This window comes from Lipophrys pholis, assembly GCF_963383615.2.
Source record: "Lipophrys pholis genome assembly, chromosome: 8".
NCBI lineage: Eukaryota > Metazoa > Chordata > Actinopteri > Blenniiformes > Blenniidae > Lipophrys > Lipophrys pholis.
Genome location: NC_137630.1, coordinates 2,726,003 through 2,745,074, shown reverse-complemented (window position 1 = coordinate 2,745,074; position 19,072 = coordinate 2,726,003). Strand labels below are relative to the sequence as shown.

At 43.4% G+C, this 19,072-nt stretch overlaps 1 protein-coding gene across 4 annotated transcripts in view; it reads right to left on the bottom strand.

Moving 5' to 3' along the window:
• ikbkg (inhibitor of nuclear factor kappa B kinase regulatory subunit gamma) overlaps positions 1-19,060 on the bottom strand; it is a 39,137-nt gene extending 20,077 nt beyond the window's left edge. For all 4 annotated transcript variants that reach the window (XM_080468938.1, XM_080468939.1, XM_080468940.1 and 1 more), the window contains exons 1-3: positions 18,507-19,060; positions 14,330-14,476; positions 13,765-14,042 (exon numbers count right to left, since the gene is read on the bottom strand). In XM_080468938.1, coding sequence (XP_080325064.1) covers positions 13,765-14,042; positions 14,330-14,474 — 423 coding nt within the window. In that variant the 5' untranslated portion in view covers positions 14,475-14,476; positions 18,507-19,060. The remainder of the gene's footprint in view (positions 1-13,764; positions 14,043-14,329; positions 14,477-18,506) is intronic.
• Between the last annotated feature and the right edge of the window lie 12 nt (positions 19,061-19,072).

Here is a 19,072-nt window from a genome sequence, read left to right as displayed (position 1 = left end):
ACACACACACACACACACACACACACACACACAGTGCACTCCTGAGGAGCGGCGCGAGGTACCTTGGTAGAAATTAGGAGAAAAAGAAAAGCCAAAAACCACCGTTGTAACGGCCGTATGTGGGAACATTTTGGCTTCAAGTTGAATGAGCAAGGTGAGCCCCTGGACACGGACCAGCCAGGACTCAAACATAACCACCCGACCTAGTTTTCCCAGCTGGGGGGTTTCTATTATTTAATATTATTTATTGTTTTGTGTGTGTGTTTGGTTTTATATTTGAGTGGGTAATTTGTTTGTTTTATTTATTTAACCTCCTTGGGTCAATTGACACACATTTGCTACAAATGACACATGGCTAATTTGCATGAGTAGCAGGAAGCAGCAGTCACACTCAGTCTGTTTCAACTTGGCAGCAAAGTGGGGATTTTAAGCTTGAAACCAGTTATTTTTTTTTTTTTTTAAACTTAATTTTTATTGAAATTTTTTCAGTTTTCACAGTTACAGTGTCAGGGCAAAACACATATACAAAATCTATTCATCAACCAAAGTCTCTATTGTCCAGTGGCGGCGGTGTCCTCTTCTGTCCTCCTGAAGTCAGTCCATTTTTCCCACTTTTCTTCACATTGAGACTCCTGTAATCTTAGTTTGTGAGTGAGTCTCTCCATTACAAATATTTCCTCAACAACACGTAACCACCGCTCCCGGGTCGGCGGCTCCACTTTGTACCACAATCTGGTAATCACTTTCTTGCTTGCTGTTAGTAATATCTTAAACAGATATACGTCTTCTCTTTGTATCACATTATGAGTTATGTTTCCCAAATACAGCATCTTACAAGTTTTGGGGAACTGATATCCTATTACTTTTTGTAAACTCTGCCATATTTGTTCCCAATACACCTGTAATTTGTGACAGGACCAAAATATGTGTGTGTGATCTGCATCAAAGTGACCGCACAATCTCCAACATGGCTGTTGTGCCGACACCACTTTTGTCCTTATTTTTGGAGTTATGAAAAATCTAACAAGATTTTTCCAGCTAAATTCCCGCCAAACCCTGGAGCTGGTGGCCGTGCACTGTGATTTACACATAACAAACCATTCCTCTTCTGTTATTTGTTCATTTAGCTCTCTTTCCCATTTTTCTTTAATATATAGAGTCGTCCCTATTTGACACCAGGTTTTGGTATAAAGCTGAGATCACTCTACACTTTTTCCCTTCATAAGCTTTCTGGAATATCTCCACTATTCCATTATCTCTGTCAATCTTAATCTCCTTCTCGAAATAGTGTTTTAGTTGTAGATATCGATAGCGTTCATTTTCCTTTAGTCCAAATTTTTCCTTGAGTCTCTCAAAACCCTGCAGCTTCCCCCGTTCCATTATGGTGCATATTGCTGTGATTCCTTTGTTTGCCCATTGCTCAAATCCTCTATCAATCGTCCCTGGTTTAAACCTGTGGTCAAATGCAAACCAACTCAGCGTCTTTTTCTCCTCCTCCAATTTATACTTTTCCACCACTACATTCCAAATTTCTACTGTAGTTTTAGTTATTATATCCAGTCTATTATCCAGTTTTCTCAACAGTCCTTTGTCTGCTATTAAGTTCCGTACCTCTGTGCCCATTGTGCCCAGTTCTATATCTTTCCATCTTGCGACAAAAGCATTGTTGCACCAAAACACCAGAGGTCGGATTTGTGCTGCATAGAAATATTCTTTCAGGTTTGGCAAAGCAAGACCTCCTTTCTCTTTAGGCAGCTGCAGGGTTTTATAACGAATCCTAGGTTTCTTCCCTCCCCATATGAACCTTGATATCCACTTATCCCATTCCATGAACTGTTTTTGTGGGATTTTCACCGGTAGAGATTGAAACAGGTACAGAAGTCTTGGTAAAATGTTAAACTTAATTATCTCTATTCTTGAGCTGAAATCCAAACAAATAGCCGACCATATGTCCAGGTCCCTCCTAATATCTTGGTTCACTTTTGTGTAATTTGCTTCATATAGCTTGTCTATTCTGTTCGTAATGTTGACTCCCAGGTATTTTATTATTTTAGCATCCCATTTGAGCTTATATACGTCCTTTAGTTCTTGCGATGCCGAGTAATTTATCGTCAAAATCTGTGTTTTTTTAACATTAATTTTGAATCCTGAATATCCACCATATAATCCTGAATATCCACTTTTCACGTTTCTCTCCGACGCGTCGCCATTGAAGCGCCTTCTGGAGGCGCTCCTCGAGCGGCGCTCTGGTGTCGCATGTGCCATCACGTCTTTCAGGTGTCTCCATCCCTCACTTCCTCATGTCTTGTAGCACGTCCTCGGTGTTGTTATACGTCTTTGGTCCTTCCGGCCAGTGGACCCTCATCTTATCCAGCGGTGTTTGGAAGCGGATCTTCTTTCCGTGGAGGATCTTTTTAATCGCTACGTATGATTTGCTTTTCTTCATCACCTCCGTCGGATAATCGTGGTCAAAAAATATGCGTCTCCCGTCGATTTCAATATTCTTTTTCCATGCTTTGGCCAGAATATCCTCTTTTGTCTCGTATTTCAGGAAATTGACCACAATAGATCTTGGAGACGCTCCCGCTGGTGGTTTCCTGTCAAAGCTTCTGTTCGCTCGTTGAATATGTAACTCGGAACTTTCCGGTAACTCGAGTTCCCGGTGAAGGAGCGCGTCCACCAGCCCAGGCACGGATTCACCGTCCTTTTCAGTGACATTATAAATCCTCAAGTTGCAGCGTCTTCCGTGTCCCTCCACCTCGGTCAACTTTTCCTGTAGTTTCTTTTGTTGTTGTAGTAACGTGAGGATTGCATATTTCGCCTCCACGCTCCACTCTTCCGACTCAGTCACCCGCTCCTGCATCTCGTCAATATCCTTCCGCTGCTGTTTAATTTCTTCGGCGTTTCGTTCAATTTTTTTATTAATTTCCTCTTTGAACCCGGCGAATTCTCGTCTGACTTCTGCTCTGAAGTCGTCTCTGAATTTCCTAAGATCCTCTTTCATCTCTTTCTTCAAGTTTCGTATTTCTGTTGTAATAACACAGAGACTCTCCATTAATAAATGAGGCTGTTCGACATTCACGTTTTCCCCTTCCATTAGTTTGACCTCGTGGTCGGGTTCTTTTGGGTCATTGGACATGGCTTTCTTTCTTGAACCTTTCTTTCCTCGTCCCCCGCTCATTTCGCGTTGATCAAATATTCGTGTTTTTCAAGTTTTATCTAAGTTTTGGGGGATAATTCACCTAATCGACTTGGGAGCTCCACTCTATGCTGCCATCTTGGTATGCGCCCCTAGTGGCCCCCCCTTGAAACCAGTTTTTAAATGTTGTTGATAGGCCAAATAAAACCAGAGTTATGACAATAATAAAAACCTGATGTGCGATTTGTGGAGGAATTGATGGTAAAACAGCTGATTCTGTGCCATGTGAGTATGTGCCAGAAAAAAATAAAAAGAAACTTGACACTCCTTTTCTACTGGTCAAGTCCTCCCAACCAGCCAATTAGGAAACTGTATCGCTGTCGCTATGAGGGAATGGGCAGAGTACAACGGCTCGCCGAGCAGTCCGTGGGTGCATCCGAATAGTCCCTCCTATCTCCTTTCCTATCCACTTCTCCTTAACCCCAGACGTGTTTAAGTGGCGGCCACGATAAGAAGTGTTGGAATTCTCTATAAACTAAGGAAAGGAGGCTTAATGCTTCCTTTAGAACCTCCTTCCCACCTCGGAAACACTGATGCTTCCTTTACCAAAGGAGACCAGATCATGCTGCCCCACAATTCCTTGCGGCGACAACATTTAATAGGGACCTGCTCATCGAAGCGTTCAGGGAAACTCACAATGACTCAACGCAGACCATGATAAGTTACCAAAGCATTAATCTGCCTTGAACAACTTTAAATAATCGAAAACCCAGATCCCAACTAAGAATGTTATGCGGATGTTGTAAAACGAACACAGTAAAGTGAACATTTTGTGCAGCCTATTCTCAGTTTGATTGGTTATTTATTCAATTGGCAGCAGTTTCACTTTAGTTCCTGGCAGCCTCTTTTCCTTTGATTTCAATTCAAACTTTGTGATATGAAATTAAAAAAATTTTTCACCATGACAGACGTCACTAACCTGCGCCACCGTCAGATTATTTTTATTATTATTATTATGTCAACTAGTGGAAGTGCAGTTGGATTGTTACAACAACGTGATCGTCTTTCCCTAACTCCTTTAGGAAGTCTCCTAACAGAGGGATAGGAAAGGAGAAAGAAGGGACAATTTGTTAGCACCCCGTGTCTCCCCTGTGTCCCCGCCCCCTGCAGTGAAACGTGTTTGGTACCTGTTCCAGACCTAACCAACCATGATAATAATAATGAGAGATATATATATATATAGGCATTGTAGGCAGTGCCTACCAAAGGCTGAATCAAAATGAATGAAATATTCATTTTGATTATTTGTTTTAATTATAATATAATTATAATTTATTTTCCAATTTCCGGTAGCTTACAGTACCTCTAGGTTTGAAAGCTTTTCATAGCCCAAATGACTCAACGCTGCTATTTCCACTTAATCCTCTTCGCGTATGCTGCTTTTGCCCGCTTGATGCCCTTGTTCAGGTTGGATCTGGCTGAGCTGTACAGTTCTGTCTCTCCAGACCTGAAAGCAGAGTCCCGATCCCTCAGCAGTTGTTTCACCTCACTGTTCATCCACTGTTTATTTGGATAATGTCCTATCTTTTTCTGCACCATGACGGCATCCATGCACGTTTTAATATAAAACAGAACAGTGGATGTGTTGTCCATTAAATCTTGTTGTGCATAAATGTCCCGGTTTGTTGTGAGGAAGTAGTCCTGGAGTTGTGGGATGGCACTTTCAGACCATTTCCGAATGGGTCTCACCTCAGGCATGGGTCTGTCTTCATCCGTTTCTCTGGGGTGAGAAACAGGGACAGATGATCTGATTGTCCGAGTTGGGGGAGTGGGGAGACTTTATTTTTTGCTTCCTTGATGCTGCTATAAGCTTTATAAGTAATGTCCTCTTGTTGCACATTTGACATGCTGGTAAAACTTAGGGAGAACAGTTCTTAGGGTCAGTATGGTTAAAGTCTCCAGCCACAATGAATATGCAATCTAGGTGGGCAGACTGTTGTTTGCTAACAGGGTCTTTCATGCTACTTTAGCATTAGCACTTGGTGGCATGTACTCAGCTGATACCATGACAGCTGTGTGCTCTCGGGCCAGGTGAAAAGGAAGGCACCTGAGTGTTATGAAGTCCACATCGGGGGAACAGTGAGTTTCAGTCATTGTAATGTTGGTACACCACCTGTTTTTGGAGTAGATGACCAGTCCTCCTCCTCTGCTTCCCCCCTCCCCCCCCCCCGAGTCACTCGTTCGGTCGACCCAGTGTGCTGTGCGCCCCACTAGCATTATAGGTTCATCTCTTGCTTCCGAGTGAAACCAGGTCTCCATCTAAATCAAGATGCAGCTGTCCCACACAGTCTTCTGAGCCTTGATGGTGACTGATAGTTCATCCAGCTTGTTGTTCATTCACTTGGCCTTTGTGATGAAGATGCTGGGAAATGCTGGTCTGTGCAGGTTCTTCAACAGCCAGGCCTGGACGCCGGCTTGGCAGCCCCGCTTCCTGCGCCACCTCCGCCGTTGTTTTGTCCCAGGAATGGTGAAACACGGGCTGCTGGCTGGTCGTGCGATCTCCAAAGGAATGTTTTGATTGAAACTCTGGCTTGAGTCCGACGCACAATAACGCAATCCAAGCTGGAGTAATTCCTCTCTACTGTATGTCTTGGAGGAAAAACATACAATCGTAGTGGTAAGAAGTAAAAACACGTAGTCTGACTGCCGCACTATTGCGCACCGCTATCTTGCCAAAATACAACGTGCATACATTATACAACATACATATATATGTAATCATGTAACAATAAAACAAACACGTGTAGAAATGTCAATAATCATGTACAGAATTTGCTTGAATGAGTTTAGTTTGTGCAGATATCATGTATCAATAAATCAATCTCATCATATGTTACATTTGTTGTACATCTTGACATGTGTGGTGTGCACCTTGGGGGAGGTTCTCTCAAGCAGAATGAAGTGGGTGTGTCGGTGACGTGGGGAGGTGTGTTGGTGGCGGGGAGGTGTCAAAAGAGGAAGTGCATGGCCTCCGGCCCAATCACGGCCCCATTCCCAGCAGGTGGTGCTATGCCCGATCGTTGTAACGTTATATGGCTGTGATCAGATGTGGACTCTCATGCAACATGTAAAGTTTGAGCCTGAGCGAACAATGCTGAAGGTATTTACAGTACACTTCCTGTTTGATGGCAAATATTAATGTTTGCTGTGTCGCCATAAAGGCAAATTGTGGACTTTGTGTTGGTTTTAGGTAAAGGGTGTCTGTGCGTGATTTTTAGATGTTGATGAGATGAACAAGTGAGTTTTGGTTTGATTTCTGTACGACATTCTTACGGGCCGTGGTGTTTGGTTTTCCAATACATTTGAATGAGAAGAGGTAGACAGTGGGATTCGGTGTTGGGGGCTTTGATGGCAACTGAAATCCAAACCGCTGGAGTCACCACAAAGTTGTACAGAAGTGTCTCCTCTGTCATTTAATTGTATATTGAAGCCGATACGATATTCGCCCTCAGAGGAGGCAGATTTGTGCGAGAGTCAATTTAAATTTGGGGTGAAAATCTTATTTTGAAAGGAAAATTGCAGACTTCTTGTATGGTTTATGTCAGGGATGTCAGTGCGTGATTTTTAGGTCGAGATGAGACAAACAAGTGAGTTTTGGTTTGGTCCCTCTACAACAATCCTACGGGTCGTGGTGGTCATTGAACTTTTTAGTGGTTGTAGGAGGTGCAAGACAGCACATTTTGGCAATTTGGGGGTTAATTTTTACATTTGTTTATAGTCTGTGCCAGTCATGTTAAGCGTGCCAAATTTGGTGAGTTTTGCAGCATGTTTAGAGGTTAAATTTGGGTTCAATACCACGTGCCGTGTCAGGAGAACAATGAAAGAAGAAAGAATCACTTCGCCGCCGGGATAGGAGGGCTCTTGGCCCGCTCGGCCCGGGGGCCCAGCTCTGGCCGGTCTCGGCTTGGCAGCTTGGGTCGGGGCCTGGGGCCCTGTGCCCTTAATCTTTCTCTTGTGGGCTGTTATTGCCTGGGGCGGAGGCTTCTCTGCATTTTCCATGTGGTGCTTCCTGGGGTGGGGCATGGCTCTGTGGGGTGGTTCGCTGGGGCCTCCCCGGTCTGGGGGGCTGCCGTCCGCCAGGGTGACGGTGTTCAGGCCCGATGGCCTCGGGCTCCGGGGTGTCACTACAGTCCCCCCCCCCCCCCCCCCCCCCAGACACACACACACACACACACACACACACACACACTTCCACTCCTCATGAAAGGTGCTTCTGAAGTTGCTTGTTCTCTGTCATCATTTGCTCAAACTCTCAAAATCATGTTCCTCTTTTGTTGTTGCCTCTTTGTTAATTCATGGTCCTGCTTCATCTTACTGTCTAGATAGAGCTGCTCAGGCTGGTTAATCTAATAACAGTTGGAAAGTATTTGGATCAGTGTGATAACTGCAAATAGTATATGTGGCACGAACAAGGGTATTGTATGTCCCCCCCCCCCCCCAATCTCTCTTCTCTTCTCTCTCTCTTTGAGCAGAACAGCAGGACTTCACCATCTTGTCATGCTCCTTGATGTTGTTTTGCCACTACTGGAAGTCAGAGCTCATTTGCCGTCTCAAACAGGGCAATGTGCGGTCTGGAGTCATATGTCTATGGATATAACAACCAGCCAGACACAAAGAGCCACAAAAATGACCGTAGTGCTACAAAATTAAGGCCATACACAAAAATAAAACTTTAATACCTAATACCTGTGTCACATTAACAGAGTATGAAATGTTTTTGTCTTATTGATTCAATAATAATGTTCAATAAAAAATTATTCAGACTGGGGGGCATGGCTTGACCGCGATGCAGTAAGCCGTGTTTAGCTTGAACTCCTGTCGAACCTCTACTAAAAGCAATATTTAATGAGTATTTCTGTGTATACAGCAACTACAACTTTGTTAATATAACTCCAAAGAAGGCTTCCTCAGTGGGGACGGACAATTGCAAAACTAATTTGCGGAATTATAAATATTCTGGCCCGGCCAGCACGAGGCCCAGCAACTCCTCGGACCAGAGTGTTTCCAAGAGTCCAGGTGAGAAGCCCCCACCCCCAGCGGATACCGGAGAGATGGAAATAGCGAGACCAATGTCAGAAATCCTTCTTCCACTTAAAGCGGATATTTCAGCGGTGATAAAGTCCGAACTGAAAAATGCCCTCGCTGAAGATTTTGATTTTCTTAAGAGCGAGCTGAAAGCAGTGAAAACGGAGATAATTAACAACACCACTGCGCTGAAGTCCGAGATCGACCAAATGACGGTGAACATCAGAGAGGTCGAGGGGGGGCTCTCAACATGGTCGGAGGAAGTAGCCACTCTCCAGAACACAGTGAGTGATATGAAGATAGAGATGGCAAAACTTCGAGATAAGTGTGAGGACATGGAAGGGAGAATGAGGAGGTGCAATATAAGAATCATCGGCATCCCGGAAGCACCTGACTCCAGCGCCACAGTGACGGTGTTGAAGCTGCTAACGGAGGTGCTGCAGCTGGATAAAGAGCCGCTTGTCGACCGCTCACACCGGACCCCGGGCCCGCGGAGAGCGGATTGGAAAACCGCGCGCCATTGATGCTAAACTTCACTACTACCAAGACTGCGCCGAGGTCCTGCGTCACGCTCGCACCCGCGGGCCATTGCGTTTTAAAGGTGAACTGCTCACCATCTTCCCTGACTAAACTCCGGGGGTGGCCAAGGCTCGGGCCGCGTTCACGGAGGTGAGAAAGGACCATTTTACAAACTGAAATCATTCCATTGCACCTTTTCTTTAAATATATTTGTAACTGTACTTTACAGTCCTTGGGTTTCATGTGTGATGCATATTTCCTTGCATACACACTATGGCCAACATGAGTAACTTCAGAGGATACAGCCGCCCTGTTAACTTCATAAGTTGGAACGTTAAATCCATGAATCATTCAGTTAAGAAGAAAAAAGTCCTTTCACACCTAAAACAGCTGGACACAGACATAGCCTTTCTGCAGGAGATGCATATAAGCTCCGGACACAGTACTCAGATTCTTAGAGGATGGGCTGGTCAAGTGTACCAATACAATTTCCACTCAAAGATCTAAGGTGTTGCTATTTTGATTAATAAAACTACTCAATTCACAGTATCAGATGTACAGAAAGATAGCTCTGGGCGATACGTCATTGTTGTGGGACAACTATACACACTTCCAGTTATTTTAGTATGCATCTATGCCCCAAACTGGGATGATCCCAAATTCTTTACAAACCTTTTCTCTAGCTTACCAGATATGACAACACACTACCTCATACTTGGTGGTGACACTAACTGTACACTTTCTTCCAACATGGATCGGAGTGTTTCCAGGAGGGCATCCCTCTCAGTATCGGCTCACTCTATTCAGCACTTCCTAAAAAACTATGGCGTGGCAGATTTCACAACCCCACTACCAGAGCATATTCCTACTTTTCCTCTGTCCATAGGACATATTCACGTATTGACTACTTCTTCGTAGACTAAAGGATCCTTCATACTATAAAAGACTGCCAATATGGAGCCATAGTTATCTCAGATCACGGCCCAGTCATTATGAAAATGCAGATTCCGAATACACAAACCACATGTCGTCTGTGGCGACTTAACCCTTTACTTCTTTCAGACCAAGAGTTCACCACTTTTACTGTATATCCGCTGAAATTAAAATGTTTCTCGACATTAATCAAACACCAGGAATGTCACCCTCTATAGTATGGGAATCACTAAAGGCATATCTAAGGGGCCAAATAATCTCATACTGCGCAAATAAAAAAAAGAGTAAACTCTGAACGTCTTAAAAAATTAACAGATGAAATATTAGAATTGGACACGCTGCACAGTCACTCCCCCACCGCAGACACTATCAAAAAACGTCTGTCACTTCAAATGGAGTTTAATATCTTATCTACGCGACAGGCTGAATATCTTCTCTCCAAAACCAAACATACACACTACGAACATGGGGAAAAGGCTGGACGATCGCTTGCACATCAGCTACGCCAAAGAACTGCTAACCAAACCATCCCTGCAATTAATGATGAAAATGGTCTAAAACACACTGACAATAAAGAAAATGTATTCAGGTTTTAAAAGTTTTTATCAATCATTATATATTTCAGACCCGTCTGCCAGCCCCTTTGCTTTGAATGACTTCTTTACATCCCTGAATCTGCCCCGTGTAGACCCAGTACTATCTATCTCCATGACTGAAAACCCTTTTTCTAATTCAGTAGACTCAGCAATTAGTGCTATGCAAAGTGGTAAAGCCCCAGGGCCAGATGGCTTCCCAAATGAGTTTTTTGAGCAATTCTCAAATCAGATCTCTCCGTTACTGCTATTGGTATTTGAATTATGTTTTGTTAACAAGTCCCTTCCACCAACCATGCGACAAGCAGTTATTTCTTTGCTACTTAAACAGGAAAAAATCCCCTGGAGTGCAGTTCATATGGCCCTATTTCGTTGTTGAACACTGACACAAAAATCTTTGCCATAATTCTGGCATGTCGCCTTGAAAAGATTATTCCTTCTATTATTGCACCCGATCAAACGGGGTTCACAAAGAACCGATTCCCTTTTTAGAAAATTAGGAGATTATTTAACATTCTCTATGGTCCCACTCTGCGCGATCCCGATGATATTGAGGTAATTCTCGCGCTTGACGGTGAAAAGGTGTTCGACCGGGTGGAGTGGGACTACCTTTTCAAGACTTTGGAAATTTAAAATTTTGGCCCAAAATTCGTATCCTGGGTTAAAATTCTATATACTCTACCAAGTGCGCACGAATAACAATCTGTCCACCTACTTTGAGCTCAAACGAGGTACAAGGCGGGGATGCCCTCTGTCACCACTAGTATTCATTATTGCACTTGAGCCACTTGCATTAGCTCTGAGACAGAGCACTTCTATCAAGGGTATACATCGGGCAGGTTCAGAGCAAAAAGTCTCACTTTATGCAGATGACATGTTATTGTTTATCACAAACCCTCTATCAAGCTTTCCTAAACTATTAGCTTTACTCTCAAAATTTGGAAAAATATCAGGCTACAAAATAAACCTCCATAAAAGTGAATTTATGCCCATTACTAAAGTGGAGGAACAGCATTTTGTGTCAGTCCCCTTTAAAATAAGCCCCCAAAAGTTCAGATATTTAAGCATATGGGTTACTTCAGACTACAAAGATCTGTTTAAGGCCAACTACCAACCTCTGCTATTAAATGTGAAGCAAGACTTCGAACGGTGGGACCCTCCACCTCTCTCCCTCGGGGGCAGGATCAACACAATTAAGATGAATGTACTCCCTAAGTTTCTTTATTTATTTCAGTGTCTACCCATCTTCCTGACAAAGTCTTTCTTCCACAACTTAAACAGCCAGATATCATCCTTCATATGGCATTAAAAAACCACCAAGAATCAACATGAATATATTACAGAGGGGGCCTCTGTAATATATTCATGTTGATTCTTGGTCAACTGGAGGTATGGCACTTCAAAATTTTATGTACTGCTGCTGGGCTGCCAATATAAGAGCATTGTTATATTGGGTGAAAAATGATGGCATTGATGTCAATGACCCTGAATGGGCGGTGCTGAGAGAACTTCCACTGGTTCTACTTCCTCAGTAGCTTTATTATGTTCCAAGTTACCACTAAATGAGCCTATCTCATCCTTTACCTCACATCAAGTTGTTATTCATTCGCTCAAAATCTGGTATCAGTTTCGGCAGTCTTTTGACCTCATTGGCGTTTCATGTTCAGCACCAATATTAAGAAACCATTTGTTTACCCCATCAATGATGAATGAGATATTTGATATTATTGATATTATTTGGTCAAGAAGAGGATTAAGAGCAATATCTAACCTCTACATTGAGAACAGGTTTGCCTCTTTTCAACATCACAGAAATGTAACCTCCCCAAGTCCCATTTCTTCAGGTTCCTACAAACCAGAGATTTTGTGTCCTCTAACTTTGCTCAATTTCCATTACGTCCACCTGAAACTCTACTAGAAACCATTTTCAAATGTAATGCCAAAACAAAACCAATAATAAATACATCTAATGTGGATAATCTGGACTCTCTCCAACGCAGATGGGAAAAAGATTTAAATGAAAACATTCTAGAAGCAAAGTGGCAACAAATAATACAAAGAATTTCCTCCTCCTCAATATGCCTTAGACATGCTGTGGTTCAATTTAAAATAGTCCACCGTCTCCACTGGACCAAAGAAAGACTGACTAGGATTAATAAAGAGATTGATCCTACATGTGACCGTTGCAAACAAGCTTCAGCCACATTACTACACATGTTCTGGCTATGCCCAAAGATGTACAGTCTATTTTTGAGACGTTCTCTATAATATGTGGAACAACAGTAGATCCTCCTCCAATGATCTCAGTGTTTGGTGTGGCCCCGGGGGCCAGGCCTCACCCTGGGCACTTTAGAAATATGATGGCCTTTTGCACCCTGCTAGCCAGGAGACTTATTCTACTTAAATGGAAGGATGCCCGGCCTCCAACATGTGGCCAATGGATAAGAGAAGTCATGTGTCATAGTCATTTAGAAAACATTAGATATATCATTAGGGGGTCCACCAGAAAATTCTATATTACCTGGCAACCATTTATCTCTTTTGTAGAAAACATGGCAGCTGCCAATATTGAAACATAACCCAAGTGACTATGTACCTGTTATTTTTTATTTTCCTTTTTGTCGTCAATATGTTTACAAATATGCTTAGTAAGCTTACGGATGGTCCAGTAACTGTTGGGTGTTATTGAGAATTTGATGTAAAAGTTCTGTGTTTATATTGTTTTGTTATATTTGAAAAGAAAAAGTAAATAATTCAGAATGTAGTTCTGTTTCAATGGCACACTTTATGTCAGATATTCTTCCTCTTCCACACAGCTCGCCACAATACTTTGAAAGTGTTCTTTTTCTTTGTTGAACATATTGGAACATTTCAAAGTATTGTGGCGAGCTGTGTGGAAGAGGAAGAATATCTGACATAAAGTGTGCCATTGAAACAGAACTACATTCTGCCACAATACTTTGAAATGTTCCAATATGTTCAACAAAGAAAAAGAACACTTTCCCACTCTGCACTGAAATGTCCTGAGTTCAGCTTCATACTTGACCATGCTCAGCTTGACCATGCGTTTCTTCTCTACCAGTGTTTGTTGTGTGGTATCGCAACTGCATTCCTCTCTGCACTGCCTCTCACCTGCCCATGCAACACTGTCTCTCTCGCTCTCCACTTCCACCGGTTACATTTCTTAAAGAGTTACATGCACTCATAACAGAAGAATGGAAAGGAGCTGCCACTCTTCCCTCTCAAACTTGAATTGGGCCGAAGGTTTTATTGACAAGATTAAACTGAGTGACATAGTGACTAAAGCCTAGACGGAATCATGATCATCAATGGTAGTCAAATGGTAGTGTTTTCGACTTTGATGCAAGAGGCTTGGGTTCAACTCCCGCCTGAGCCTTTTCTTTTGTTTTGTTTTATTTTTTGATCGGCTCTACTCAACTTGATGGATGGATGGATGGATGGATGGATGGATGGATGGATGTTCAGAGGACTGACCTTTGACCCATCCAGCGGGCCATTCCTTGCTGGCCGTGCCTGCGGGTCTTCGGTCTGGCTCGAGCTGCAGCAGTGATTGAAAGAGGAGGTGGAGGAGGAGACCGGCACATTCACCAGGCCTTGTAAAGAGTGATTCTCCTGCGCCAGCCTCTCCACCAGCGCCCTGGCCTCCTGAAAGCGACAGCTAAGAAACTCTCGCTCCTCTCGTGTCCTTCGCTGCCATCCCTCCATCTCCTCGCAGCGCTGACGCAGGGCCAGATTACTGCGCCGTAAAGCATCTGCAGGAACACAAACGTCTCAAATCAGATGGGGTCACAGAACAGTGTGACCCATGCCGGTCCTGAAAAGTTTGGCTTTGCTTTTATGGTGAAATCTGCTTCTTCATTCAGAGAAGAATCACAAATTCATCTTTCACTGCTTCTTTTGCAGAGTCTGTCTTTTTTGTAGAATTGTTTTGGATTTTTTCAAGCGTGTGCGTGTGCGTGTTGTCAAGGAGTAGACTGGAAGAGAACCACAGGCCGGGACATTGAGACCGCTGGTTTAAAAGACATTGGTGCACTCCTACCTCGAAGCTGCTGGTTGTCTCCCAGCAGTTTCGTCACCACCTCATTGGAAGCCAGCTCCGGCGGCACTCTGAGGGCCCAACCACTGTCATCTCCTGACATGTCCTCTCCCCACGGCATGGGGCCATCAGGCTGCGGCTGCACCATCCCTGCAGAAACACACAGCAAAACGGGCTGAATCATCTCTCCGTGTTAAAATATCTCCTCAATAAATGAACAGAACAAACTCTGTCAGGCTACAAGATGGACAAAATAAAGGTTTTTGTGAAGATGGTGAAAAAAAAGGTATGAGTTTCAGGTTGTCTCTAACATTGGACAAACATTTAAAATTAGGTTCTATTTTTTTATTTATCAGGGACAGTGCAATATACATAGATAAAATCTGAAGTGTTGCACATAGAGTATGTTATAACCTGCAGACCGAAAGCCACATGTGGCTCTTCAACCCCTCTGCAGTAGAAACTCACCTTTGAATAAACATTTTAATTACACGCCAGTCATTAAAAATTACTCCCTCAGTTGAAGGAGACAGATGTTTCATTTAAAGACTGACAAAATGTCTAAGGCCACATCCACATGAGCCAAAACACACTTTTTTCTCGCCGGGGTTCTCAAAAGAAATTCTATTGAACACAGCTCAATATGAGCTTTCAGGGCATGTAGTACATATGCCAGGCCTTTAGGGGCGCTGTGACTCACCAAACAAACCAAAAATGCAGGAGAAGAGAAAGAGCACATTGAAATTTAGAAGTAGACCCCTGCTCATAAACCACATACAACTCTGAGTACTATTAGTCCATGGACCAGAGGCCAATTTTTGACAAAGTGGAACCATCTGGGTGGGCGAAGGCGACCATGTATCTTCTGAAAGCTGAAAACAGTCTCAGGTGTCTGAAAATGCATGATAACCTTTTCAACTTGGTAGTTTTTAGGAATTACAACTCGGCAAAGATCGGAAATATTTCACATATTACCGCATATTACACATTTCCTGAAAGCCCATAGCCTTGCTTTACATTACTTTTGAAGCTATAAAATATATGTGGTGGTATCTAGAGCATGTTAAATAAAGTCAGATCCATAATTGTGCACGTTATTTGACATGGACCATGACCTTTAATGAATTCCCCATATCAAATAACCCATAAGTAGGCATATATTGCTAATGTATATTACTTTTGTATGCTGAGCTTTTGCAATTTTACATTTTCACAGTTTGCCATATTTTTTCACAATTTCTGATCTTTGCCGAACTGTAATTTCTAAAAACTACCACGTTGAAAAGGTTCTAATGCATTTTCAGACACCTGAGACTGTTAGCTTTCAGAAAATATATGGTTGCCTTCGCCCACCCAGATGGTTCCATATTGGCCTCTGGCCCGTGGACTATATAGGTCTATGGCCCTGCTCCTCCTGCTGCAAGCGTCAATAGCTTCTGCAGCTCGACAAGAGCTTGTAGTCCATGACTGTTGTGGTTCTTTGATGACATTGCGGACGGCGGTGGGGGGCGATTACATCATCTTTTTTCCACAGATGATTGTCTTTGCCGTATCCTTGGTCTACACCTCGGAGTGTGAACGGCACACGGCTGGGTTTTAGAATTTCCCCACTCTGGGACCCGTGTTCAAAAAACCCAGTTTTCATGCTTCTTAAACGCCGCCTCGTATGGATGATAGGCCAAACACAGCTTGTTTACGTGAATCTCTGTTCTCGTGTGGACAGCCCCTAAAAGAGTTCAAACTGCTTCAGAAACTGAATGTGGCAGCAGAAATGGAAACTCCTCAGAACTTTCGATATTTTTTACAATCTTTCATTCTTATTCATATTTCTCTGAACAATTCTGTGTTTAGAAGCTGAAGTTCAAAGAGCTGTAACCTCCTCTGAGACATTCAACTACCCAGACAGAAACTACCTGTTCATTCCAATAACTCAGACTGAAATCTTTCAAATAAGCAAACAAACATTTAAAAATGCATTGAGTGGGAACTGGTAGTATGGTATGCCACCATAACAATCCCAGGCTTCTCTGGTCCTGTTTTTGTGGCCGTGTGAAGTGTTGCCTCAGTTTCGTTTTCTGAGCTGTTACAGTTGCAAGAATAAGTATGTGAACCCTTTGGGATTACTTGGATTTCTGCATGAATTGGTCATAAAATGTGATCTGATATTCATCGAAGTCACAACAATGGACAGACACAGTGTGCTTAAACTAATATCGCCGAAAGAATTATAGGTTTTCATCTTTTTATTGAACACAACATGTAAACATTCACAGTGCAGGGTGGAAAAAGTATGTGAACCTTTGGATTTAATAACTGGTTGACCCTCTTTTGGCAGCAATAACCTCAACCAAATGTGTTTGTCTATTGTTGTGACTTTGATGAAGATCACAACACATTTTATGACCAATTTATGCAGAAATCCAAGTAATGACAAAGGGTTCACATACTTTTTCTTGCAACTGTATGTCCCAGGTCTAAGAGCCCCTGGACACAACACAATGTGGGCCCCCCACTCCTCCCACACCCAAGAAGGCCAGCAGCACAGGTTTTAAATAACAAAAAGAGCAATTTATATTATTTTCAGAGATGAGCAGTGCCCAAAACAACAAACATAAATTCAGTCTCGGACCCTGAAGCTACCTCTCAAGAGAAAAGAAAAAGAAACAAGAGGTCATTTCTTCACTCAAGTCCTTCTCGAACACAGGACAGAAAAAACCTGGCAGTGCCAAATTTCTCACTCCTACGAGAACTGCTCGCATGCTTGAAATACAGTGGTCAATAAAAAAGAAAACTTAACTACTCTACTGTCTCTTGATTAACACAGGTACCTCAAATCTACTTACACTATAACTAGTTGGTAATCACCCATAAAATATCACAAACACACTAAACACTGGCCTTACTGGAGGAAATGTTGAAGGGAGTCACGGGCTTCTAGCAGCTGGTGATTATAATTATTCACAAACAAATCTTCATTGACACGGACCACCATATCCACCTGGTTCACAGCTGCTATAAGCAGCCAGACCTGTAGGGGGCAGTTTAACGAGAAGCATGAAGCCATGATAGCCAATCAGAATCCTGGAATAAAAAAGAAAGTCCTGTCATACCCGGGTACGTGTAAATGTGGCCTTAGGAGGAGAGAGGAAACCTGAGGAGGAGATAGCAGATCTACACAAAACAATTATGACCTGGGTCATAACACACCCCCCCCCCCCACCTGAAAATCAAACATTTACCCCTAAAAATAAATGTTTGACTCAAGACCTCGACAGAGCATCAGCCATGACATTATCAAGACCCTTTACGTACCAAATGACAATATTGACATCTTTCAGCAACAGGGAGCAGCGCATGAGGCGTTGGTTGCGATTCTGCATTTGAGTTAGGAACGCAAGAGGGTTGTGATCAGAGAAGACTGGCTGGCACTGAACTGGACCCAAGTCAACGTCAAACGCCATGGCCAATGCTCCCCCCCCAACAGTGCTGTAGTGAAGCTGGCGTTTCTTTAATAAAAAGTAACAGACCAGATGATCAATGCCATGTTCATCCTCCTGCAGAAGCACTGCTCCTGTCACGAGCGCACTGGCATCAACTTCCTATCTGAATATCTGTGTGAAGTTTGGTTGGGTGAGCACAGGGGCACTGCAGAAGACAGCCCTGTCAGCCTCAAATAAACCTCTTTCTTGTGGCTTTTCCAGAGAACTTGGCCTACTTCAGAGGTGGTTTCTGATCATACATTGGTGAATGTATGCTTCAAACTGTGAGGAGGCAGTAACCCTGCATGTTGGTGTGTTAGAATGCTCAGTCAGCCTTAATACAGTGAAGCTCTCAAGCACACGTTACACTGATGTACCGTCGTTACAAACCAACGGTGGAGCATCAGAGATGGTCCTGAGCCTCGGAGGCGAGCTGAGGATTCACTTTCACTTTAGGTCCAGGTCGCAGTTCAGGTGTATGAACCCAGGTTCCACACAGGGCCTGACCACAGGACCTGACCTCAGGACCTGACCTCAGGACCTGACCACAGGACCTGACCACAGAGGCTGCGGGTCAGCAAAGACCCGTATCGCAGCCGCAGCCCTCATTTCACCCCCAGATCACACAAACACCCCGTATTCCCCCCACTTCTTCAGCACACATTGAAACACCTGCCGTTAGAGAGAGAAGCTCGTCCTACCTGCTGTCTTTGTGTCTTTATTTCTGCCGCCGTCCTTTCCGGGCAGCTGCCTGTCACTCTCCCCACTGACCGTGTTTATCCAGCCTCACGGGAGGCTAATGCTAACTGCTAACTGCTAGCGGCTGGGCTACAAAGCTACAAGTCAGAGAAACCACCGGTCTCTCGCTGCTTGACAGGAACAGTCCTCTACGTGAATGAAGCGTGGACTCCTCACAAAGACACGCTGCTCCTTTCCGTAATTCGAGTCCAAACAGTGAGTTTGTTAGAGAGGGATAAGCTTCAGTATCAGAGCCGAGGCGGCTGTTGTTAGCTCAGGAAATGCCTGAGCTCTTCCTTCCGTGAGTTCAGTCTGGCAGGCATAAACCACACGTTCACTCCTACTTTATTTCTCAAAAATCTTAAACTAAATGAAAATTGTGAGAATAATGTCATTATTCTATTTTCAAATAGAGTGTCAACCAAATGTTTTTTAAAGACTTTTGTGTAGCCGAACTCTCCTCAGTAGTGAGCATGAACGTCAGCCTGTGAGCCCATGCTCAGGGCGTCTTATACCCAATTTTCAGGAA